General features: G+C 42.1%; 2 protein-coding genes across 2 annotated transcripts in view; both read right to left on the bottom strand.

Moving 5' to 3' along the window:
* Positions 1-11,364, bottom strand: part of cyfip1 (cytoplasmic FMR1 interacting protein 1) — a gene marked incomplete in the record, with an annotated part of 53,791 nt that extends 42,427 nt beyond the window's left edge. The window contains 3 exon segments of the mRNA XM_048252981.1: positions 32-121; positions 837-957; positions 11,073-11,364. Coding sequence (XP_048108938.1) covers positions 32-121; positions 837-953 — 207 coding nt within the window.
* Positions 11,365-11,480: 116 nt separating this feature from the next.
* Positions 11,481-26,837, bottom strand: tubgcp5 (tubulin, gamma complex associated protein 5). The gene is made up of 23 exons (XM_048252982.1): positions 26,117-26,837; positions 25,874-25,927; positions 25,674-25,782; positions 25,457-25,553; positions 24,869-24,948; positions 22,811-22,946; positions 21,854-21,971; positions 21,503-21,592; positions 21,077-21,170; positions 20,442-20,712; positions 19,709-19,911; positions 18,865-18,980; positions 16,859-17,142; positions 16,154-16,352; positions 15,561-15,749; positions 15,079-15,261; positions 14,790-14,874; positions 14,552-14,672; positions 14,147-14,307; positions 13,847-13,972; positions 13,521-13,609; positions 12,570-12,670; positions 11,481-12,081 (listed from the first exon to the last, which is right to left on the bottom strand). The coding sequence occupies exons 1-23, from the start codon at positions 26,248-26,250 to the stop codon at positions 12,035-12,037; spliced, it is 3,087 nt and encodes a 1,028-aa protein (XP_048108939.1). The 5' UTR covers positions 26,251-26,837; the 3' UTR covers positions 11,481-12,034.
* Between the last annotated feature and the right edge of the window lie 319 nt (positions 26,838-27,156).

The following is a 27,156-nucleotide window of genomic DNA, read 5'->3' as shown; positions in this document are numbered from 1 at the left end:
GGGAGTGGGGGAAAAGCTGCTGATGTCTTACCATGTTGGAGTGAACTGTGGCCTGCTCAATGTATCGCGCGATCCCAGTAACGAAGGCATTGCGGTCCTCAAAGTTGGTGTTGAAGTTGGGCTATAGGAACAAATAACACACACAGTATTAAACTAGTAGTTACATTTACAGCATCAAAGTAAAATTTAATCAGTCAAGACTGCATATTTAACAGCCACAAAAGAGTGAAAATTCAGCTTTTGTCAAGTGATCTTACACTGAAAGATGCCAGTTATCCCTATCCACTTCTTTTAAGAAAGGTTGGACTAAAGCACAACAATAAAAGCCATCTGCAAACTTTGGTGAACAACTATGGCAACTATGGAGTTTCATTTGAGGGCAAGTGTTACCAGCGGTTACATCAGAACAGCCTTAGTCTTTGTAACTGTAAGGTCAGCTCCAGTTGTATTTTTCATAGCTCCTAATGTTTTATGACCATAAGTTTCCCTTTTTAATTATTATTTTGTTCATTTATTTTATTTAAGTGTTTCATAAAGCACCTAGTGCATCATTATTAGAAAAGTGTTCTACAAATGAAATGATTTTGTATTGTTATAGTTGCTGATGATAACACGGCATGGGGGTGTTTGAAGTACATGGTTTAGTGACAGACCTGGAAAGGTTAACTAAACCTCCTAAAAGAGCTGTATGGCCTCATTCTTTTAGCACAACAAAGCCATAGACCTATTACAACAGGTCTATTACACCATTCACCTCTTACTGTGAGTTGACTCAGCCAGGTTTATCTCTAAAACCACGAACGTGAAACATCGCCCAGGTGTTGTGTGATTGTTACCTGGTACATGACGGAGGAGGGCAGCGGCTCAATGCATGGCTGCTGGTCAGGGAGTGGCAGCTCCTCCAGCAGGTCCACATTGGAGAGGGCATCCTCCAAGGTCACCGTGGACGCCATGGTCCTGAAACACACACAGGGGGGAGGCAGTCAGGACTAAACTTCTCACACAGACATGTACATGAGGCAATAGGTACATACATACATACATACATACATACATACATACATACATACATATGGTCCATCAGGCACAAATTTAAGGCTGTATAGTGGGCTGTGTTTTTGAGTACAGTGCAACAACTGAACAAAAATGAGTTAAATGTTGCTCTGTGCCACTTTCTGTGTACACAGATTTAATTGTTCTGAGAGCCGGTTCACATGCATGTAAGCATACATTTTTTCAGCCATTAGAAAAAGTGAATGAGGCTATTTAGCCAGTTACAATTTATGAAGTGTATTGAGCAAAATGAAAGTACAGTATGCGAGTTGCTGATGCCACATCACACACATCAACATAAAAGATCCTAATGATATCTGACTGCAAATGCCATGCCCAAGGTAGATAGAAAATTGATGCAGACCTGATCCAAGTTTGATCCATGCTAGATTCAAGCCTGATTTGGGCCAAATCCGTCCTACAGTTAACTACCACCGTTTCACCAGATAAAAAGTACTCATCAAAGAAGTGTGAATTGAGAAGGCGCACAGAGGCACTGCTCCAGGCTTCAGCAGGCTACTAATGACTGACAGTGACTGCTTCGCTGCCTCACAAAAACAAAACAAAACAAAAAAAAAAGCAAAGGAAGTGTTTTTATTTTTTGCGCTTCTTGCTACCATGGTAACACAAACGGAAGGCTCATATCCTTGTAATCAAAAGTTTTCTGACCAATCCCAGCAGGGAACTGCTGCAGTCACGACTCAGAGCTTGACTTCAAGCTGCTTTGAGCTTAGCTATGGCTGACATGAAGAAGAAACTGTGCTAGTTTCAGTTGTGCACAACAGACATGAAAAATCTATCCAAGACCTTAATCAATACACTGTACATCTTATCCATTGCATGCATTAAAATTGCTATTGATATGGCCATAAACTTATACATGCTACTACCCTAAGTGTTGTCCAAATCTGACAATAAAGGAATGAAGAAATATTTCTTATAAATATAAATGAAGCAATGTTATGTAGGCTATGTGCTAAGACACATCAAATAATTTCTCTTTCAGCAGTACTGATTGTGTTTGAGTGAAGGGGAGTGTGAGACAGAGGAAGACAGAGGATGTCTTTACATGTGGGTGTGTGAATGAGATATGTTGCATATGTGAGCAAGCCGGTGTATTTAAATATAGGCCAATATGTATTACGAATGTGTGTATGAATAAGTGTGTGGTGACAAAGCACTGCTGGGCTGATTATACAAGAGCCCTCTGTTTGGCAAATGCTGATGAAGGACTTTACAGCCGCCAGCTACCATCAGCCAATAGCCATACAGATCAAAGCTGGCACACACACACACACACACACACAGCAGCTAAACACAATGATCAAAGATTGACACAATAAAACACAACAGATCACCCTGCATACACGGACTACAGACCAGCACAAAGGGCTGTGGGTGTGTGAGGGGGTCAGTGAGGGCACAGACTGGGAGACCCTGGGGCTGTTCATGACCACTGTGGTGGCTTTGCAGCAACAGGTCTGACAAACACTGTAATACTGCGAGAATGTATCAAAGTTCATTACCAAAGCATACGAGGCTGATGACTCAGGATGGTGACCGGTGAGAATTTCTTTTGTTTGTTTTCACAGAGCAGGTTTTGAACAGGTTTAAATCCTGTTCCACATAACTATCCTACTGTGTTAATGGCCCCTCTTAGTTATTCGTCAGTGCGAAAGACCAGCTGAGCCTGATCATATAGCCCAAACCCACGGTTGTCAAACTGGGGTATGCGTACCCTCAGGGGTACGTGTACTGATTTCAGGGGGTACGCGAAAAAAGATCTAAGTTATATGCCTTTTCTATCTATAACGTTTTCTCTATCCCATGTTGGTAACTTAACTTCCGCATTTGCACTGCACATTAAAAACGTATTTTCTCCGCATTAACAAAATATTCGAGAGTGGAGACAGAGGTAAAACAGCGTTTCTCAAACTGTGGGTCGCGGAGACATGCCAGGTGGGGCGCGAACTGACGTGAAAAACAGGAGTTTTATTTATTCTATTTTTTTTACCCTTAGCCTAGGCCCAGGTAGCACCCGATGCGCAATGGACGCACTGTGTTATTCATAGGGAAGCGCTCGTGTCAAGGCAGCTTAGTTAGTCCCGACCTGAATGAGATTTTGAACGAGGTTGTGAGAGTGGTGAATTTCATCAAGACCCGGCCCTTAAAAGCGTGTCTATTTTCCGCACTTTGAGAGGAGATGGGAGCTGACCAAAAGGCTGTACTGTTTCACAGCGAGGCAAGGTGGCTTTCCCGAGGTAAAGTGCTGTGGCGTGTTTGAGCTCGAGTAAGCCTCTTCTTGGAGGAAGAGCGCATGTTTGAATCTGCAAGCACATTCACTAATGAACATTTTTTGACGAAGCTGGCCTATTTTAGCGATATATTTGGAAAGCTCAATGAGTTAAATCTCCAGTTACAAGGCAAAGACAAGCACCTAGCAGATAAGATCACTGCATTCAACAAGACGATTGTGTGTGAGATTAGGTGCAGATCTATTTAAAATCATTATATTCAGCACATTTGTAGGCCTATCATATGTTGACTATTGTAGATGAGATTTAAATTGTAGATGAGATGTAAATGAGATTTGTATCATATGTTTAGGATCCTATTCACTATTCTCGACAAAATTGATAAAAATAAATATTAATAAAACAATTTAAAAAAAACTTGTTAATAATTGGTGGTGTTGGGGGTACTCCGGAAGATCATAATGTCTCAGGGGGTACATGCCTGTTAAAAGTTTGGGAACCACTGGCCTAAACTGTCATGTGGAGGTTGACCAATTAATCAGTCGGCAGATCAGGACGATTTTTGCCATTTTTTTCTGCCAACACTTGAGCATATTAAGCCGATTAACAGGCAGGCACATGTAATTTTAGAATAAAACATATTCCAACAGACAGCCCCCAACAATAAATAAAAAAAATAACAAATAAAAAAGTTTATCATTATATCAGCATTATATCAGCATCAGCCATCAAAAAAACCCCATATTGGTTGACATCTGCTGCCATCACTACTCGACATCGGCTCGACAACATTCCAAATAAAAGCACAGAGATGTTTAATAAATTAAATTTCTTTCGTTGGGGCAATGGTCAGTTTCTGGTATTAGGGTGAGAACCACCATAGCTCTATATAACCATAACCATAATTTTTTGAACATGACATCACGAGATCAAGATTTATTTTTATATTTGAATGTCAACTATGTGTCCTCTGGGCACTCAAGTCCACATAAGACCAGTCTTTGCCAATCTGATGTGACGCAAAAAATATCATTCAACTGAAATATCTTCCCTCAAACCCTAGTCTGTCTCTTTAACAACAACAAAAAGACTCCACAACAAAACAGAGTGGCCACAGCATGACACTTAATTTAGCTCCATTTTGTTTTCTCGTTGCAACATACCCATCTCTACAGTTAGAGCCCTTCCTTAAAGCATCACTGCAGCCTTGCGGAGTGAACACTACATTCAAAGCCTGTCTGTCAAAATTGAATTTGGCACCGAGGAGCTCTTTCACAGTCAAAGCCAAGACGACGGAGACAGACTGACAGCACAGAGCTGCTTTATCAGACTCAACAGATGCAGACTGTGCCCTCTTACACAGCTGCATGGCACATGCCCATGGCGGCCAGGCACAAGAGGCCTACACACACGGTGGAGCCCAGCGCAGAGCGTTTGACGCTGAGCAAGATGTTTGATTGCCAAGGGCGGGATATTGGTTTGTGTGCATGAGCCGGAAAAAAGAAATGACTTGAGGGAGCTTCTGTGAAATATAAATATAAAATCCAATACAAGTTATTCAAACTTTATTTTATGTTCTTAAAGTACAGAATGTTATTTGTGTTTGAGTGAGGGCCACATAAACCCCTGCATGCCTCAGACCCACAGCAGGATGCATGGGCCGGCAGTGGAAGCCCTGCCTCACACTACTGGATTAACATGCCCTCTTGAAGCAAGCAAAATTGAGGAACAGGTTACTGCTTAAGTGAAGGAAGACTTGCTTACAGCCAAAGATTTGAGAGTGTAGAGCTCTAGAATATTTGCTTAAACCCACTGCAGGTTTCAGCCTTGAGTCTTAGCAGAACTCACAGAGGATAGTGGCCGGAAGTCAGTGTCTTGTGATGTCCAGACCCACACGGGAAGCATGCGTTTTAGCCAGCACTTAAAAATGAATGCGTTTCTCTTTTTCTACTTAGAGTTTCTAGACCCAAGTCTAAGTCTAAAATATAAGGAAACTAGTCAGCACTTGCAGCAAACTGAGACAGAGGAGTAATACAAAATTGAGAAATGGAGAAAGACAGAGAAATGCAAGCATAAGAGAGAGGACAGAGAGAGAGAAGTACGCAAACAGAGCACCACTGGGATAACCACCGTGGTCAAGGCATTAGCCTTCCACTGAGCCACCAATGCACAGTCCCAGACAGAGGTGACACATTTTTGGAACATTCACAGTTAGGCCTAAATCACAAACATATTACATCTAATGAACATTCTACATCTATTACATCTACCTGCATTACATCTAACAGGGCAGCCACAAAGGGCACGCAACTGAAGCGTTCTAGTGTAGCTAATTCCATTGATTCTAGTGGAAGCTAATTGTTGCAGCAGACGCAACGCGAACAGAACGCTTCAGTTACGCGCCTGGTGTAACTTCCCTGTTAGGTTAAACGAGTAGGTAGGCTCCACACAAATACAATAGCGGTATTTTCTAAATACTAATTAGGCCTATATGAGGAACTACTTCAGCAGAGATTGCATAGTCTTGACTGACACTGCCCACGTGAGAAAGTGTATGGCAAGTTTTAAATTAATCATTGACCAGAAAGGTCAACTGGACATGAAACACATTGCTCTTCCCTGGCCCCAGGTTCCCTCTCCAGGGTGAAGGAGGAAGCTCTGTTCAAGACCAAAACACACAGCTCTTAATCCACTTCCCCTTTAGAACGGACTGAAAGTCTGTGCTGAAGTAACAGACCAAGAACGACAGCAGCTGATAGAAAAAGCGCTCGGACAGGAATAAACTCTAGCACAGAAGCACTAAAACTATTCTCTACCTTAGGAGAGAAAACCAGTAAGTCTGTCAGATGCAGAGCACGCAATGGTGTGTGGCGCAACCCGGGGTGTACGGAATCTCTGCCAGAGAGAATCCCTTGTGGTATGGAGTAAGGAGTAGGAATTCATTCCTTCAGGCTTGCAGGTCTGGTCATGTCTGGCCAATTCCATACAAAGCCACGGCATTACTCATCAACCTGCCATCACTGTGCTGCATAGGCCTCGGTCACACAACTGGAATAGGTTTTTTTTAAAGAGGATACATATACACACCGCACTGAAAGGGCCTAGGAGCTGGGCAAATGACTTTAGAGGAACATTGTTCCATTTCAAAGAAATGGAAGCTTCAAAGGAAAAGGACCAATTTACTGTTGCAAAAGAATGACATCTCTACTGAAGCGCTACAAGATAATCTGGGCTTGGATTATTTTGTAGTCAACATCTTTATTTCCAAAGGCCAACATCTACTACATCAACATCTACTACTTGTAACTGACTCTTGCAAAACATGCACTCTTGCAATACAAAAACACCTTGAGCAGAGTAATTATCAACTTCCTAAACACATGAAGAACTGAAAACTAACATGAGACTATTCGGGGGGAGGGGGGTCCACCACCACCTCAAAACCAAAACAATATCTAATCTTATGGGTCTATTGTACACTTAACAGCCTTGGATCACAAGGGGTCACTCAAACACAAGGCATCAGCGGGCTTAGTCTTATAAATAGAGGATAGTCTCCGGATTCAGATAATCCCCCTCGCCTTCCCCACTGAGACAAATTGCCCTGTAGACAAAGCAGCCAGTTTGGGAGCAAGCCAGTGTAACCTCATTAATCCAACCTCTGCCATGTCAAGAACATGAGGCACACTGCTCCCTTAATAGGCTGACACACCAGGACTAAAAACACTGAGGGCCTACCTTCAGATCATAAAGCACTGGCCCTTACTAGGCTCTCTGGAGACACAAGAAAGAGGTAGGCCTATTTGTGTAGCAGGCAAAAGACATTACAACAGCACAACATGGGATTGACGACTGTGACAGCTAGGGAAAAGGTTGTTTGAGGGCTTTGAGAGGAAACAGAGTGGGGGAGTAACTTGTGTGTGTGACCTTGCCTTGCCTGGCATGGTGTGCTGTGTTCTCTCCTGACCGGCAGGAGAGATAACGCTGAGCCTGTGCGCGCTTACTGCTTACACTTTTCCCAACCTCCACTACTACCACCCCCACCATATCACGTCACTCTCCATACTCATACTCATACAGACACACACACACACACACACACACACACACACACACACAACCCTACCTGAGCCAAGCAAACCAATGTTACACCCTGGCACCTAAGACAAACAAAACATATCGTGCCCAACATATGAAGGATATTGGTCTAATGCAATCACGTCCATCAGTCTCTCTTTGTTCAGCTGCAACTATCCCCAAACCATGAGTAGCCACTGCATATATGCATATATGTATTCTGCAATATATGATGAGTATATTGGATTTAATACCAGGTGACAAAAACAATCATCAGCAGATGAATGCCAGTTGGGTTATAGATGACTGGTCGCATAAATAGACAGTGTGCCTCACAAGACTGCATACGCTTATAGACCCTTTCAACAATAAAAACAAAAACAATGCTTGAACGTTCTATTTGGTTCCCAATCTACTTCCTCTGTATTAAGATAACATATGGAATGTTAAAACGGAAGCCTTGTGGGGCCAACTATGATGCTGATAATGGAACTCTCTTGAAAGGGTCTATACACACAAACACACACATCACAGCAAACTACAGACATGGGAGAATATGTTCATTCAACTGTGTTTTGCAGTCAGGTAACAATCCTTCCTACTCATGCATTGATTCCTAAATGAAGCAAATCCATTGCAGTCTATGCTTGATGACAGAGGAAAACGTGATGGGTTTCCCAATCCTAACTGAAATGTCTTCTTATACTAGGCCTAACTTTCATCATATTGATTCATCTTCCACCAGAAACAAATGAGAGGCAGTATAAAATAAGCGTGAATAGACATGGAATGGAATAGTCCAAACACACCTCACCAAGTCGTATTCACATTCTTATCTTACTCCTGCTATGCACACACAAACACACACATCAAAGCATAACTTCCTGGAGTGGCAAGCTGATGGAGTATGGCTTTTTGACCCCTTCATTCTCTGCCTCCTCCATGGACCTCATTTCAGTGCTCTCCAGGTGATGCACACTTCTAACAATCGAGTACATCAAGAGGCAGAACCATACCGAAGACAATGCCACTCTAGCTCAAGACACAGAGGGAAAAATACAGCAACACACTGACACCCTTTTTTTTAAAAGTGATGCTCACTGGTCACCTGTAAAGCCCTGCAATTCATTTAATTTCACAGGAGGTGTCCTTGGAAGCCCTTGATGCAGGCCTTCTGATCTAAGGAGAATGGTACTTATGACATGTATTCACTCATTGCTTTCTTTCTCAGCATCCCACCCACCGATATCTCCATTCTTCCTGCTGGGATTGTCATAAAAGCAAGCCAGCGTAACCTTGTTAATCCAACCAGCAATGTCAAGAATATGTGGCACACTTTTCCCTTAACAGGCATCAATCTGGCAAACCATCCTGCTGACAAGATGGACTGGCTTGGTATAAGCAGTCCACATCAATAAGAGCAGTGGTGGCTAGAAGGGCTAAAGGCTAAAACTCTGATACCTGAATACCTACAATTAATGATTTTCACCTCATTGGCCTGCTCTGTGCTCCCTGACACACTGAATAAACTTTTTTTTTTTCAGATAGGCATTTGTTTGAGGGGATAGAATGGACAGTTTCCAACAGGCCTACTTGTTAAAAAGTTGTGTTATCAGTGTTCAGTAATATGGGCACTATTTTCATCATTTGAAAACAACCTGTGTTTAAGGACGTATCTTGTTTGTGTCTAGCACACGGATAAGCTCATAACCTCTTTGGCCACTTGGACTCGGTTTGTGTGAAATACGGCAACTTAGGTAAGTTAATGGTCATCATAAGTAGAATTACAGTATCATAAGAAAAGTCAGCTTTTCAGGGGTTTTTTCCGGAGAATACGCCCAACCGCGCATTACACTACCACACCACAGAGAGGAAATCTCTACAGGAAACTGAAACTTAAATTATTTTTGGCTTCTCTTATAGGGACCCCTTACAAAGCATTAAGGGTGTTTGTAGCCTACGGCCGAACCACCGCTTTGGGTATATCCTTACCAACCCCACTCAATATTTTCAGTGGAAAGGTTTTATCACAAATAACTGAAAATGAAGTTTCAAACGGTCTCATGAGCCTAGGTGTCAGATGTAAACAAATACAGTACACAACACTGACTATGTTGCTGATAATATTGCTATGGATATGACGCACAGAGCCTCTACCCACTAAAGGAAAAGGCCTCTACCTACTATAGGAAAATGGGTGAGTTGGACATGGGTGAGTTGAATCATCACATTTTACCCAAACCCAGTGCACTGCCTGTGAACTGCCCTGAAAAACACAAAATCAGAGTAGGAACTCTGATTACTAAGGGCACACACCCACACCTCCGCCCATGTCTGGCCCCCAAGAGGGTATGAAGAAAGCCCATCTTATGAATCAGCCTGACCTTGGCTTTCATGACAGTGTGGTCAAAAGAGAGACGGGCCTTAATCTGTTTGGGTGGTGAGAGAGGATATAGCTAATTCTGAGCCACAGCAGGGTGTGTCTAGTCTGTATCGCACAACACACAGCACCCACACACAACATACTCCAAAACCTTGAGCACAGCTGTCACGGTCCCTAATCCATCCGTTTTCGCCGTTTTCAACCACAGCTGTTGATTATGGCTCACATGAGCAAGCAAATACACACAGTTCTTCTTTCAAGACAAGGACAAGACAGGGACAAGATTTTGGTCTAATCATTCAGAACTTCATGAATGTGAAATGTGAATGTGAATTTCGTTTAGTCCACGATGTAAAAGTTAAAGACAGCACGGGAAATCGCTAGTTTGTGAAAATTAGGTGACTCCTGTCGAGTTCCAAAGTCAGACAACTTGCATCTCATTCAAACTGTGTCATAGGCTGCCTGGGGAGAAAAGTCAAACTGTGAGGTATTTTGGACTGAGCCTGGAGACCGGAGATTCCACAAGGAATAATGTACTGTGGGTCGAATATAAATGCCTTTTAGGTCACATAAATACTAATGAGAAACTAAATATTAGCCTATAGAAAACGGCAAAATATGATTCGGAAATGTCCACTTTCAACAATAGTAGCCAGTAATTCATTCCAGCTATGAGGGAAAATCCGTGATATTTTCTAGCTTCAACATGATCAGCTCTGTCGTTATGAACTGATTTAAATACAATAACGCTGAAAATATGTGGCCAGAAATGTTACTCCTCTTGTCCTGGGGTTTACCCAGAGGTAATAATTACGCACGGGCGAGGAAGCTTGCTAGCCGTAACCGTTTGAGGATATTTTTAAAAACCATCAACATTTTATTTTCTAATTTATCCATCAACAATTAGTTTAATTGATATGTACGTGAACCTGGGTTTGAAGAATGGGTTTGCGTACTCCAGTTGAGGTGAGGCGGGGCAATATTCCATAATCCATGTTTTTTTCTTACTCTGTGGCTAAACCTTTGCAGATTAGTCACACACGAGCTAGCACAGGCCCAAGAGTAAAGTTAGGTGAAATTAGTGTTACTTCACTGATATTTTCTTCAAACTTCGCCTTTTACAGTCAAGCATTTCGTTATTTCTTGCTCAAAACGAATGCCGTTCGATAGTATTAACAACATTAAGGCTATGTTTGACATTATCCAACATAAAATGAGATCTGACACGTAAAATGAAACAAACTTTCGGCAGCTCAGGATACCTATCCCAGCTAGCACAGCTGACTTCGTAAAAAAGTACCCACCCTTTCTTCTTTTCCAAGGAAAATGGTCCGTTCAGTCGGCTTACAAACCCATTTACCGACTGTTTTTTGAGTTTAGATGTATATCACTACATCCGCGTGTTCTTCTTGTCAAAGTCGAACTTTTCCAAAGAGCTGCAAAAACTTTTCTTAGCTGCGGTGGAATCTCGCCTCTCGCCGATGTTATCGCAGGCAGGCGGGGAAGTCGAACTGGGAGTTCCTGCCTCACTGTAACAGGGAAATGCAACAGGAAACCCCAGCTCCGAATTAAAGCAGACATCCACTAGGGGCATTTAGAGACTAGCTGGGAATACAGAATTGTTTTTGCCATGAAGTCATATGCTGATTGATATTCATATGATAAAAACATCTGAAAAAAAAAAAAAAAAAAAAAAAACAGGACAATGTAGGTCCTCTTATCCAAGGAGCATCAGTTGACTTCTGGACTTCAATTATTTAAGTTCAAGTGACAATAATGTTTAAAACATACATCATCATAAACACCACACTTATTAAACATAAAACAAGTAACACAACACAACAACTCACAGGTAACAAATAGTTATATCATACATGAGAAGGACTTCCAATAGGACAAACAGCTTTAAGCAGCAACAGCTTTTATAAACTAAACATTTACACTCTTCATTTTATACATTTCTTTATTCAGCTCTTCCCTTTCTCTCTCTTTCCAGGGAGGACGACAAACACCCACACGGCCATTTATCGCCTTTGTGTGCTAATCTAGCCTGACTGACATCACCAGTCTCATGTGCTATGACATCATGTGTAAGACATCATTTGGTGGAGACGAACACAGGGCGCAGCAGTAGGCTAGCTGTCATACAGCTGGATAGTAAACAGTACACAGGACTCGTGTGAAGCATGGGCACTGGAGGGGATGAAGGGTGGACTGGGATGGACGCTGTAGCTGGAGAGTACAGCTCTGGCGACGGCGGCGGCGTTCAACACTGTTCGAACCCTGCCATGAGAGACAGCGCCAAGGCTTCCACTGGAGACGAAGAAGAAAAGCACAGGAAATTAAAGTCCACGGCACGGCCATTATTCACCGATATAAATAGACTCTGGACCAAATAATAACAAAACAAATAAATGGGAAATAGATGCAGTGACGGCTGAAGCAACTGCATCATCATGCACAGTAAAGTTCCTTTTAGGCTTGGAGCCTTTATGTGAAGGCGGGCAGAACTGGCGAAGTCTTTTATCTAAAAGTTATTTTAGCCCAAGCCAATAGCCCACCAGTGGCAGATCTGAATAAACTTATGCTCACAATAAGAAGCAAAAGTTGTGCTTATGCTCTTATGCTCACAATAAGAAGCAGAAGTTGTCTTTGTGCATACAAATATAATTGCAGTACTTTAAAATGTCAGTTTACTATCTAACTCAATAGTATGCAGATGGATAATACTGTAAAAGTGCCCCTAGTGAATAATCAAATAAGACATTGAGAGAAACTAGAAAGTGAGAGAGCGGACTTACAGTGGGGGAAAGAGCCTCTGCAGACAGCTTTGTTCAATATGGTCACCAGAAACATATGACAGCTTTTGAAGTCAGACTCCATTTTGGCGATGGACTCAATCCTAAAACAATACCAATTCTGTCACACACAACTTAGAGATGAACATGATTTTAAATCATCAAGAAGCATTACATGTCCTGTATGTCCTGTTAGATCCATAAGTATTTGGACAGTGACTACCACCACAATGGATCGGAAGCAAAGCAATGAAGCTTTAAGAGTACATTCTCATCTTTAATTCAAGAAGTTGAACACAAATCGCATTAACCGTTTAGGAATTACAGTCACTTTTATATTTTGTCACCCCATTTTTTCGGTTCAAAAATAATTGGACAGTTGACTGATAAGCTGTGTTATGACAAACTGTGCCCTATTTCCTCTTTATTCCATGACAAATTAAGTAGATAAACGGTCTGGAGGTCATTCCAAGCATTAGCATTTGGTAGCTGTTCATTGAAAATCAATATGCAGTCCAAAGGGGTGTTGATACTTCAGGCAAAGCACTGTTCCTTGGGGTTTGAAGAAGTAACACTGGAGCTTTTCAGGTGCTGCCTGTAAATCACTCCGCAAGTAGCAGTGCTTCGCCTGAATGTGAACATAGTACCAAGTATGTACAGTATATAATTACAAAATGGCTGTGTCTCATTTGACACTGTTGTAACTTTACAAATCACAGCATGTAAATAGGAAAATGTTGGAGTTCTTTTGTCACTATTAGAAGGTGTAGGCTACTGGAGCCGGCCACTTCAAGCCACCTGTGCTACTCTAGGCTAGCGGTGGGTGCGTCAGACCAAGTAACAGCACGCACGGAAATGAGAAGGGTATGTATCATCAAATCTTACTCTAAGGGAATACGGTGAATAAGTTAAAGTCCCAAAAAGTCAGCGTGTTCTTTTAAAGATCAAACTTACTTCCAGGCTCCAAATCCAGCTTGCCATCGATCAGAGAAGATGAGCACCAGGTTCAGCACCTTCATGATAGCCTCCTTAACAAAGCCAATCTGGAGAACAAATACCCAATTGCTAAAACATATTGGCCTGCAAATGACCTTGTTTCAGTACTAATATATTACATATTGATATGTTTATTAATGTATAATAAATGACAGAAAGTCTCATTTCTTCATTCTGAATAACAGTGGCAAGACATGAATGGCTATGAATAGCTAGAGACAGCATAATGTATTCATGCACTATAATCACTGGTAATCATTTCTTATCACAGGCACAACACGCACCTTCTCTCTCAGGAGGCAGCGATCATGGATGGTGGACAAGTATCTGTAGTGGATCTTAATGAGCTGGTCCAAGTCCTTGGCTTCCTGCACCTGGTGCTGAAACTCCAGCCCAGTACTGTGCAGGATCTGTCCACACAAGAAGATATTGTGATTCTTAGAGGCAGTACAGCTATAAAATCTATGCCCTTTTACTGGGGGACTCAAATCCAAAGAAGAGCTATTCAATACAGTACAGGGGGAAAATCAGAAAACTATACTACTGCCATTTAACAGCATTAACACATTGAACGCTGGCTTTACCCTGGTCATGATGAAGTTGTGCAAGGTGTTGACAAAATGCATGAGTTTGACCCGCAGCAGAAACATGCGGTGGATCTGCTGGTTAACAGGCTCTTTGGCTTCCTTGGTGGGTTCCTCTTCTGGTGACGCCCCCTCGTGTTTCTTAGCAGCAACTGTCAGATCTGAGAGAGCATAACACCACTTGATGTGTAGCATGACACACATAAAAGGCCACCAATGTGCATGCAATCACAAATTAGAAAGCATGACTCATGTCTTGGCCTTGGGACAATGGGACAATTGAATTATGGCTAAACAGAGTCAAAGTGTGGACATTTAGAGATCATCAATGCTCAATCATCTTCATCAATGCTCATAAAATAGGTCAGACTTAGAGATCAAGAGAGAATTCCTGAAGGTACATACCACTGAACCTTAGTGTGTCCAGGCAGTACTTTGCCCATTTAATCTGTAAAAGGAGCAGGAAGACTTGATTGTAAATCTTCTGGCACTCAGAGCTGATTACGATGTCCACTGGCCAGGGTACCTATGGGCAGAAACAGCCTGTGGTCATTTGAAAGAGCATTTCTATTAACGTTTTACTAATTAGATGCTTTAGATTTTCCACACAAGACTGTCAATAAAGATCAATGAGGAACATTACCTTATAACTAAGCGTGAGTCCATCAAGGTTATTGATTGGCTGCTTTTTTCTGGCAGGGTCAATAGTTTCCAAAAATATTGATAATCTGCAGGACATGCAACATCATATTATTGATACAAGGAAGCAAACGTCCCCGTACAGTAAAAAGATACAATAAAATGTATGTTTCAATACACGTAGTTTTTTTCTATATTGAATGATCAACTAAGACCCAGTTGCGGATTAGCTGTGATTAATTATTTGCAGTGAGATATCAGATTTAAATGGAGCTGGGAAGGAGGTGCAGTACCTGCTGCTGTCCTCTGGGTAGCGCTGTCCGACTGCCTCCTGAAGCTGCACGTTGAGGAAAGAGAGCTGCTGCCAGCTCTCCTTCTCCAGCACTTTATCAAAGATGGCAGTGTAGAAGTCGTACATGGTGTCTCCCGCCTCCAACAGGAAATAGTTCCTCATGGCCTGGAGGTACTCCAGCAACCTAGAAGTCACAGAGGCAGGGCAAGCAAGATTCTGAGCTTTAGAAAAGACAAATGGGTAATCTCTAATGACGCAACAGGGTTTACCAGGATATGCACTTCAAAGTCATTAGCAAAACATGTTCAACAGTGTACAGAGAAATTTTGAGATGCAGTTACTGTTGCATGCAATACAAAAATCACACCCTAAAACAAGTTAGCTGTAATGAACAGTTAATTATTGTGTTACACATGCACTCCAAGTTTAAGAAAAATATATTTCAGTCATTTTTAACACCACCAGGACAGCCTTGAACTTCACCTGTAGTCTTTCTTCAGGGTCCTCATAAGGTTCCCACAGCACTCGATATACCTGCGGTCAATGTGGGGGTACAGACAGGAGCGTAGCGTCAGCTCAAAGGTCTGACATGTCACTGACTCAGACGAGCGGTCCACCATGACATCACCACCGGAGAACTTCTCATGGAAGTCACTCTGCTCTAGGTACAACCTAATGGAGAAAAGGAACAGTCACTTGATGTTACCAGAGAGCCAGTGGTGCATTTAAAAAGGCATTCCACCACAAAAGTAAACCAAAGAAGAGTATGATCGTATACCTGAAGTAGTATATGATGTTATCGAAGTTCACTTAAATTCAGTTTTAGCTCTAAGTTACATTACTGATTATTACACATTTGTATATATTCATAACACGTTAGTTAAATTGCTATATTAGTTTATTACTGTATATTCATAATAATTTAGCTATATTACTAATTATGACATATTTGTATATATGCAGCAGAAAGTATGACCACATTGTATAATGTAACCATGGTTGTTGAAATGTATTGGTTACCACTCAGACAGTACTCTACTCTGTTCTACATCCAGTTGTAGAGGCATCTATGTGACCTTGCAAAGTTGATGGCCAGCAGAGGGTCATGGATGTCCTCCAGCTCCAGATGCCGCGCCACAATGGACTGCATCTTGATGAGGCTCCGCTTGGTTGCTTGTTGCTCAGTGACCGTATCCGCGGGCGACTCCTCCCCCCGGCGAAGCCGTGACTGCACCGATTCTAGGAAGAGTGTGTACACGCTCTTCCTCTCTGCATCTGTGTTTGTGTGAGGAAGTTGTTTTTAAACAACTAACACATTGTGAGAACCATAAAGGTGTAACAAGTAGTGTTAGTCATATAGTCATTAAAATGGGTTTGTGTGTGTGTGTGTGTGTGTGTGTGTGTGTGTGTGTGTGTGTTTGTGGCAGACCAGTGGAAACACATTGTTATCAAATGTCGCTGTGCATTCAATGCATTAATGGAGCAAATGTTTTTGTATCCAGCTAAAAGAACAAATCTCAAAGCGTAACAGGCACAGGACTACTTTGCATGGAAAAAACTGTGTGTGCTTTGCTCACATACAGAGCTCTTACCGCTCACTGAAAACAACACACTATTTACCTTTAATATGTAAAAATGACACAAAGCAGTGTTACACCACAGGCTTTGTCAGCCTTCACTAATTTTGATCTCATATTTATCTCATGGTAGTCAGACGCCCACTTCTGGACATTTCATCTCATTTATTTTTCTCATCAATTTACCGGCAGTCAGACACCCACCTCTGGCTGACCCCTCGTGCTGCTCGGCCTCCTTGCAGTCCAGATTTTTGAGCAGCTGCATGGACTTGCCGGCCATGATGATCTGCTTGAGCACAGGCTTCAGGAAGGACACCATGGTGTGCTGGCGGCTATTGCCGCCTCCGGCACCGGCCTGGTCACCTCCAGAGCTCCCACTGGCTGCGTCGCTCAGTCGTTCCTCGCCCCCGTCCACCGCCTCGGACACGCTGTACAGGGTGTAGGTGGCGTACCAGAAGTCCCGGTGGTCCACAGGCACGTCTTTGTTCCTAATGGAAGGAGGATGGAAACAACTCACTGAGTGACAGATGATGTGTGATTGTTTCTTTTTATATATATATATATATATATATATATATATATATATATATTTGTATTGACATGTTCAAAGAAATGAGTAACAAGTAAAGACATGGAGACGAGCTGAAATGATTATTAAATAATCTTAAGTTGATCTTTGTCAAACAAAGATAAACTTAAGATTTTCAAGAGCAAGACAAACAATGAGTCGATGAGTGAGAGTTTAGCAGAGGGTTGCACTGATCTTTCCCACATAACAACTGCAGTATACTGTATGTAGCTGCTTTTCATACAACAGGCAGGACATTTCTGATCAAATTAATATCACTTAACATGACAACTGGAAAAAGGTCTACATCTGGCATGCTTTGAGTTGAAACATTGCAAGATGCAATCTCGATAAAATATGCAACATAAAACGTGCAAGTGAAACCCTATTCTTGATAGGGCGGCGGAAATCCCTCCAAGCAGCAGTTTGTTTTGCCTTTTTTTAACTCGCGCACAGCATGCAGAGTTAACACCACCCTTACGGATGGAAGCAGAGATAGGGGTGATGCTCTGATCTTCCTCAGTCATCTCAGAAAAGCATTTTGTCTGTTCACATAAATCTACCTGAACTATGAGAAATTACTGAAAAAAATATTTTTAATCTTTGCCGTCTTTTGTGTGAGCATGTCTGTGGCATGTCTATGGCTTTTGTGTGAACGGTTGTGGCTTAAATTGTTGGTACACTTCCAAAAAAAGACAAACCCTCAATTTTCCCTCTGATTCCTTCTCTTATTCTTTGCAACTGACAAAATTAATCAGCATTCATTAATGTTTATTCCATGTTTTATTATTTAAAATATTTGGAGTTAAAGGTGAAGTCTCATTTGAATGATGGAACCTTTTATCTAATAGTGACCTGTTGATCTTTAGATCTTTCCATAGTTCTGAATGAGACTTCTGCGTCTGTCAACAGGTAACTTTGCCCACTCATCCCGAACAAACTACTCTAGCTGTCACTTGTCACCAAAGAGCCAGTGGTGCATTCAAAAAGGCATTCCACCACCAAAGTAAACCAAAGAAGAGTATGATCGTATACCTGAAGTAGTACAGTATATGATGTTATCGAAGTTCACTTAAATTCACAGTTTTAGTTCTAAAGTACTCTAGCTGTCTCAAGTTCTTCTGATAGCCTTACTTTTAAATGGTTGTCTATAATTTTCTTTCTGATCTCCATTGGCCATTCTTTCCTTTGATTTCCCTAGTCCATTTTCATTTTGGTGACTACTTTTCTCCACTTAAATAGGCTGAATGACTAAGCTCAAACACATCTATAATACTAAATTAGGTTAAACAGTTAGTTCAAACATCACTATAATCCAATAATTTAGCATTTTTTTAGGAGTACCAACAAAACTGTCCAGATCATTTTTAAAAAAGATATTTGTAAAATAAACAACAAATGATCTCTTTTACATACCAAAGGCATGTAGCCTTTAAAGGATGAAATTAAGCATTCTTTCAATAATCTGTAAGGGTACTAAACGAGTTAGCAGCACAAAAATATGAGATGTGTGAATCGGCCTCATCTTTCTCATCTCAATACTGTCAGTCACATCACAGCACGTCAGAGCTGCATCTTGTGGCTTTGATATCGGTTATCTGTTAATCTCATGAGATCATATGCTGTGCTTGTTATTTCATACCGCTGAATGATAAACTCTTTAGCGGGATCAAAGAGGTGGCCGTGCACAATCCACTCGTCCACGATCTCCAGATAGGGCCGCACAGTCTCCACCCACAGAGAGAAGAGCAGAGCCACCTGGACACAGAGAGAGGAAGGGAACGAGAGAGAGAGGGAGAGAGAGAGAGAGGAAAAGAAGGAGGGAGAGGTACACACTTTGGTCATCCTTTCAAGCCCATTAAACACCTATGAGTCAGAGGTGCACAAACAAGCAGACGTGCACTTTAACAACCTGGAAACCAACCGCACACTAATTCGCACTCTCCCCAAGCTTCTGCTGTTTTGCCTGTGTGCATTGTGGTGCTCATGCACGTCAGCACTCACAAACAGGCACTCGTAACAGACACACATTGTTTGCAAAGCCACACCAAATACACAAAACATATGTACACACACAATTATACAAACCTACCCCCAGTTGTATATATTGCCCACACAGTTGTAATATATTGCCCACACTATTGTACTCGATATATAGACCCTTTCAACAATAAAAACAAAAACAATGCTTGAACGTTCTATTTGGTTCCCAATCTACTTCCTCTGCATTAAGATAACATATGGAATGTTAAAACGGAAGCCTTGTGGGGCCAACTATGATGCTGATAATGGAACTCTCTTGAGAGGGTCTATGGACCCTTTCAAGAGAGTTCCATTATCAGCATCATAGATAATGTTATCTTAATGTAGAGGAAGTAGATTGGGGCCCAAATAGAACGTTCAAGCATTGTTTTTGTTTTTATTGATGAAAGGGTCTATAGTCACTCTCTTAAACACACAGACACACGGTACGTTCAGAGTCTCACCGCCTGTTCAGATGCTTCTCCAGCACTGTCATACTCTAGGATAGCCTTGTAGAGGGTGTTGAGTAAGTGAGATGCTCGCACCACATTTGGCGTGCCAGGGGGCACTTCTGCCACACCTGTGCAGAAGACCCTGTGCAGCACCTTCACCTGGGCCAGGTGAGGCTTGAGACGCTCCAGCACGGCAGACAACGTCACAGTTTCATCTGGGGGGCAGGATAAGAGATCAGAGGAAGATTTTCTGTCATTTACTACATATAAACTACATATACCATTGTCCAACGCACCAATGTACCTCATATGCAATATACAATACGTGTTTCTAGGAAGTGGACACCAATACTTTACTTTTGTTTGTAGCTCTCTTTACTAGCTGAGTCATAGAAGCACCACTAAATAATATCCATATCAATCTTGGGGACAAGAAAAACGCGACATCCATTTGAACCTTACATAATTGCAAAATACAATCAGATTTAGGAGATAAACAAATAATAAATGAGCAAATAATCAACACAGTGCCCTTCTCTGCAGACAGGGCTGCATCATGCTCCAAATTTCCCATTTGTGGGTAATAGATTTCAGCGAGTAATTCTACTCTGGAAATGCATCACCACACATACCATAATCCCCCCATAATATGCTGTGTGAACTGGAGGGTGAACCTGAGTGGATGCCCACTAATTGCCTTGGGCAGCTGTGTCGTGCTGGGAAAGTTAAGCAACAGTGGGGGCACCTTTGCCAATGAGCTCCTTCTCAATGGCGGTTAGCTCCTCTTTGAAACTGGTGAAGTACTTGTAGAGCGCCCACACAAAGGCTTGGTACGTCCTGAAGGGGGGCTCGGAGCCCTTCTTGGTCGAGGATGAGGAAGAGGAGGTGGATGAAGAGGAGCCCCCTGGGGGCCCGGTCTCGGTGCTGTAGCCCGTCACCTCGTCAATAAAACGCTGGAGCCGGGAGACAGCCTGCCCGTATGCGGCGATGTGTTCCAGCACAGAACGCAGGCAGTTCTAAAACAGAGGAACAAGAATCAAAAAGGGGTATACCGCTAAAATACACATGTAAATGTCCTTCTGAAACAGGTATGCTGTTGACTGTTTGACAATTTCATGATTATTATCAGGCAGGTGTTCATATACTCCTTTCTTACGTTGTTGCTACTTTTAAAAAAAATCAATTTGTTATCTATACAATGCCTTTAGCAATCAATATTGTCTCAAACTGCTTTATTGAGCCCAAGACTAACATTTTCTTTGTAGGAACATAAAAAAAATCTTGTCTGATAATACTGACAATACACTGAGTGCCACATTAGAATGACTCACTAGCTGTAAACCATTTATAGTGACCTAATGAACTACAAATTAAACTTACACTGGTTAGGTGTGTAACCACTACGTCATTCCGAACCACTACTTTGCCATCATGGTGCTGAAATATGAAGAGCTTCTTCACTCCTGAAAGTAGCCTGAGGGAAAGGAGAATGAGTTCAGTGGCTTCCTTATCTGGAGATATCTCAAGGATATTTGATACTCCTCAGCAAGAAAGACTATGGTTTTCCTTGGCAAATCCTCTTAAGCCACTTTGTTATGCTGCAATGTTATACCTGCTCAAAAATAAGAGCAACCATTTCTTCATTCATTGACTTATTCATTTATTCACTGGAAAGAAATACAATGACCCAGTCATGGGTTGTCTACCCGTAACGTCTGATTATGAGGAAGGAAAAAACAATGTAAAGACCTTTACAACATCTAATCATAAAACCTGTTCATCAATGATAATCTGCTCCAATCTTACCAGAGAGTCTCTCGTATCACTTGAGTCTCCGTGACAAAGGCCTTCTCTTCAGGCAGGTACAATGGATCAGTGTTGTACAAGTGCTGGTCCCTACATAGAAAAAATAGAAATGAGTTCTTGAACCGGAATCTGGTTCTGGATCAGTGATCACACATTTGTGTTTGCAAGCACTGATTTGGCATTCAGCATAAGGTGTTTTCTTGCATTGCTGTTTCCTGATATGTCCACAGCAGAGCAGTTTAGATTTCAAAGACAGCGGATCAGGTAAATAGGTGCCAATTGGGTTCTGAGATCAAGCCAATCAGTGTTTGCCGTGTGCTGCTGACGGTACGGACGGAAAGCGGATCTCACCAGACATTGAGCAGGTTGGAGTGCAGGTGGAGGCTGTGGGGGAAGCGGGGGCTATGCGGCACCCAGTAGGGAGTCACCACATGCTGCTCCAGCCATGCCCTGGCATCAGGCTCGCCCACTGGGTACAAACCAGCACAGAGAGCACCGAATCAACACAGAGATCCGTGAATTAACAGAGAGATCACTGACAGAGCAAATAGTTCAGTGATCATTGATAGAACACAATTCTACACAATGATATGTAGAGAGAGAAATCTCTGGTATACTATTGATAACTTTACTAATTCAACCATTAATCAATTATATTCATTATAGTCTGAAATAAATCATATATATATATATATATATTACTTTAGCACACACTTTTATTGAATTCAACTTACAGTAGTGATTTCAGCAGTATATTTCTGTCCCTCAGACCCATATCACCAAAACCCATGACAGTGTTTCCCACAGAATTGAATTCCATTTGTCGTGGTTGGTTTGCAGAATTAACTTGAATACAACAGTTTTTAACAAATTAGCACAGCGTGGTTATGATGCTAACCAGATTTAAGCACAATTTAGTACAACCTAGAAAATCATTGTGTGGTGGTCAGTGTTGATATTGTGGTGGGCCACCACAAATAAGTCAATGTATGGGAAACACTGCATGACATTAATGTTATTAGCCAAGTTGACTTATTAGTTAAGTCAAAGGGGCACGAGAGAGCTGTGACATTTGGTATGCATGCCAAATTGTTAGGCTGTCATTAAAAAAAGGAGATAACATACATGAAAGAGAGCACTCCTCAAAGCAGAGATATGAGCCTAATCCGCACAGAAAGTTTAAAGAAGTCACCCTTTGTCTGATTCTCCATGTCTGTTATTAGTGGGGGGAAATCCCTTCCATTTCTTTTCTGTTTAGGGTCAATAATTTTCATTGTTCAGGTTCCTCGGTGAATGCTGAGGTCTTACCTGTCCACGCAACAGAGACGTTTTTGTCAGCCTGGTCCTGGTCCTCTTGTGGGGTTCTGTCCACCTGTATCCCAGAATCCTCTCTGCTGAGAGGCTGCTGGCTGTCGTCTTCGTCGCTCTCATCTTCAGACCACTCCTGAGAGACAGAGTAGTGCGGATGGTTACACACTTCTTTCATCAACTGACTCACTTGGAGTAGTGCATGTTGGGATCTCATTATTTTCATTTAAAAGATATCTGTGTTGGTTTCGAAGCCCTCTAGGAACAGATTGAAAGGGTCTATTCTCAGGATCTAAGAAGTTTATAGTCTGGAAGTTTTCAACAGCTGAGTATAAATTGGGAAAATAGGATAGGATAGGATAGGATAGAACTTTATTGTCACATAGTCACAAGTACCAGTGAAATTGACCATCAACCTGACCATACAAACATACATACATACAATATGACAAGGGGGTAGACAGGGCAGGAAGACAGGGCATTGAAGAAAAATACAGCATAACATGAGGAGAGGGGAGGAGGAAAAAAAGGCAACCCCCAGACTATGCTCCTGTGGGGAGTACAGTGTGGGAACAGGAAAAAAAGCACCTCAGCAACATTAGCACATACACTTTACACAACATTACACAACATAAGAGACACACGGCTTGCAACAAGGGGGGTGAGTGGGGGGATGGAGGGATACCAGTGCAGGCAGGCAGCCATCTGGTCCTGCAGCCATTTGCGGCGCTGGTCACAGACCCGCTTGACAGACTGGGGGGTACAAGCGGCGAAGGCGTGGGATGGGGGGTTGAGGGTGGTGACTGCATGTCTGTATCTGTGTTAGATGTATGTGTAGGCCTGGTGAAGCGCTCCGCCTGGTGCCAAAGTCTTAGTGCCTCAGTCCGCAGGATTGTCAAAGCGATAACACAGCAAGTTGCTATGGAGACAGCCTTGGTCATGTCCCAGACAGAGTCCACAATCAGCAGGTGTCTGTGGGGGGTGAGGAAAGGGATGCAAGAGCGTCTCGCTGCAGTGCTCTTCTTCCGGGGGAGTTGTTTTCCAGCAGCGGCCTTGGCCGAGGCCAGTGCTGGTTAAGGGGCGCCAAAAGCAGATAAGATTGTAGTTGTTTGGTCTTGGGGCGGGTAGCCGCATTCAATTTGCACGTCTACCCTCTTTGTCCATACTGGTCCAATTGCCTTTGTAAAGCAGTGAGCTTCTCCATGATTTTATCCAACTTAGTATCCAACCTAGCATCCATCTGATCCATCCTGGTATCCATCAAATGCTTGATAGTCCCAGTCTGGGTGACAACGGCTCTGCCCACTGCTTCAATCATAACGGGCAGCCTTACGGGGCTTTGAACAGCTGTCACCGTTTTTAGATTTCCTCGATAAACCAGGATAATGCCTAATCCAATCAGCATAAGACCTGTTATCATGGTTCCGAATAGGTAGATATCTTCAATGTCCTCCACAGAAAGAGCCGCCAGGCACACGACCCGCCACTTCTCCCACGCGTCCATCGGGTAGCCAGCTGCGAACGTTCCGGCAGGGCAGTCGGGTTCCCCCGAACCCAAACTTCTCGTCGAGAAGATGGTGTCAATTGCGTTGCAAATGCACACTTACTCGGACAAGTGCTAGCCCTAATCAACTGAATGCACTAAGCAGAAGTAAGTCGGACTGCACACCCATACTGGCATTTTTAATGTCAGTGTCTTGATACCACAAAGTCATTTAGGGCCAGAGCTCTTCTTCAGCATGTTCAACTGAGAAGAGTTTACTGCCATCATATTTCTGGCTGGACAGCAAAGCTATTGGCACATCCATCTCTCAGCGTAATGTTGACATACATGTTAACATCAAAAGCTACACCAGGCGTGTACGTGCCGCTATCACGTCTGGTGTAGCTACTTCCATTGATTCTAGTGGAAGCTAATTGTTGCAGCAGATGCAATGTGAACGGAACGCTTCAGTGGTGTAGCTTCCCTGTTAGAATGCCATTTCTCCATCCTCAAGTAGTTTGGGTCTGGTTTTGGCAGTGGATGAAAGACAAAAACGGGGTGGTTAATGTACTCACCGGAGTGTCTGGGAAGGGGCCCGTGTCGATATCTTCCCCTTCTAATAAATACTTAGCCCAGTCAAAAGTGTCTTCTTTAACTGCATAACATTAAAGCAAAGGCCAAAGATTATGGTAAGGTTATGGTAAATGTAGGAAACTAATGATTCAGTCAGTGGGATTACAGAAACTACACATCATATAATAGTAACAGGGTTGTTATAAATGTAAAATTAACAAAAAAAAAAATATTTTCATGACTTACTATATACTGTAATGAATGGTACAATATACTGACCAATGATTTCAGAGCAGCCGCGTAGCGTTCAAGAATCTTTTACTTTTTTAGAGCGAGAGATGAATAAATGGGATTTAATAAACAAAGTTGGGCTACTCAAGCAAGCAGTGAAGCTAATACACTGGTTCTGCGTGAAAATATTTGTATTAATGTATTTTGGCAAGTACATTTTAAACTGCTACAACAAAATTCCCTGATATTCAATGACTTTGCCCCAAAAAATATCAAATTCCCTGACTTTCCATGTCTGGAATAGTTTTTCCAAAATTCCATGATATTCCAGAAATTCCATGACCCGTGGGAACCCTTACCTGCTTCTTTTATTCTGGGCCTTTCACTGAAATTGGTGTTTGATGGTGAATCTGACAGGAAGAGCAGCAGGGCCAGTATACCATGATGAGCATCCGTCTAGCACACAAAAGCACAGAAATGTCAAGTGAGTATTTTCTTATGAAGAAACAGAACTAGGCTCTGCAACTGTGTTTGGCCATTCCTTCTAATAATGTGGGTCAAACTGAAACACTGTACCTTGAAACCTTCAGTATTTGGAAGGGGAGAGTTCAGAAACTCATTGGTCAGTCTCATCCAACTATCTGCTTTGCTCACGTCTGAGTGAATCATCAGCTTTTCATAGATCCTGTAGAATCATATCTGGTCAGCACTACAAAACATCCCCCAAAATATAATAGCCTACACAGAAACCCAAACAACGGACTGTGTAGACATACCCATTTACTTTACGTTGCACTTTGTGGCTGTTGACGTCAAGGAAGCGATGAAACCTAACGTGATGACATAACACACAAACATTTTATTTCCAAGCCACTCTCCAAACTTCGACTCACATTTTGTCCGTAGAGTTCCACTAAAATGAGACTATGTTGTACGATGAAAGAGTTGCATGTTGAAGAGTTATTTGCTGTTGTACATTACTCAAAACAAACATTGCTGCACATTCTTTGCTGACTTACCGAAAATTTGACCATGTGAATTTCAGAGCTAACTGAAAGTTCTGATCCTCTTCGTTTTGTATACCAGTAAAATGCTTTATCAGATTTTTTGTCTCTTGTTCCATCTCTTTCTCGAATTTCGTCCAGTGCGCCATTGTAGCTTCCCAGTAACGTTATCATTTATAAAGCAGTATTTTACAGAAGGTAAACTTGCGTTATGGATAACGCTGTAGCAATAAAAAAAAATCTAACGTTAGCTAGCCAAGCTACTTTCCAGGGGGTTGGCTAATGTCTCTAATGCTTGTGTCCAATAATAACGTCAGAGGTTGCAATCGTAATCACTTACAGCCAGTCACCTTTGTTGTTCAGCCCAATTTGATACAACATAACAATAATAACGTTACAGTCCACTGACGTGAATTGCTAAATTAGTTGTGTTCACTTAAATGAGACACTGGTGCAAGCTAGCTAACTGCCTGTCAGAACAGTAGTAGTAGTAGTGGTAGGCATGTTGATAGCTAGGCTTAGCCCCCAAAGGAACTGACTATAAGGCAAATAAACGTCTAATAGTCCGTATGATTGCATTAAATGTAACACAACATAAATGCCCATCTATTTACAACAATGATACATTTCAGAGTTCTTAGCTTATTCAGCTATGTAGCATATGTTTCCACATCTCCTGTCCAACACAGCGTCCATCCATCCATTTGTTTTCTTCCCTCGGCAACTAAACCTGCCGCTCCGCCCTAGCAGAAAACTGGTTGGCCAACCAAAACCTTGTTCGGGGTTGCACAAAACCGTACACCCTTTCATAAGTGAATTTCAATTTCAATTTCAAAGTAAATAGGCTAATGAAGATATCTTAGCAACATCATTTTTCACATCACTTCCACATGCCCTTTCCTTGAATATGTAATTCATGGAAAAGTCTTCATCGTTCACTTTCTGCTGAAATAGGTAAAAAAATGTCTCACACTATGCTATTTATTTTTTAAAGCATGTGAAGCTAGCCTACTATTAAAGGTCATGAACGCGAGAGGTGCGGAGTGTGTGTGTGT

Source organism: Alosa alosa, chromosome 9 (assembly GCF_017589495.1).
Source record: "Alosa alosa isolate M-15738 ecotype Scorff River chromosome 9, AALO_Geno_1.1, whole genome shotgun sequence".
Taxonomy (NCBI): Eukaryota; Metazoa; Chordata; class Actinopteri; order Clupeiformes; family Clupeidae; genus Alosa; species Alosa alosa.
This window is presented reverse-complemented; position numbering and strand designations above follow the sequence as displayed.

Excerpts from the sequence above, each read along its gene's own strand:
- tubgcp5 (XM_048252982.1), bottom strand. The coding sequence starts at position 26,250 with ATGGCGCACTGGACGAAATTCGAGAAAGAGATGGAACAAGAGACAAAA. Across the intron at positions 16,353-16,858 it reads GCACGAGGGGTCAGCCAGAG|ATGCAGAGAGGAAGAGCGTG; the intron begins GTGGGTGTCTGA and ends ACACAAACACAG. Across the intron at positions 15,262-15,560 it reads ACCCTGAAGAAAGACTACAG|GTTGCTGGAGTACCTCCAGG; the intron begins GTGAAGTTCAAG and ends TGTGACTTCTAG.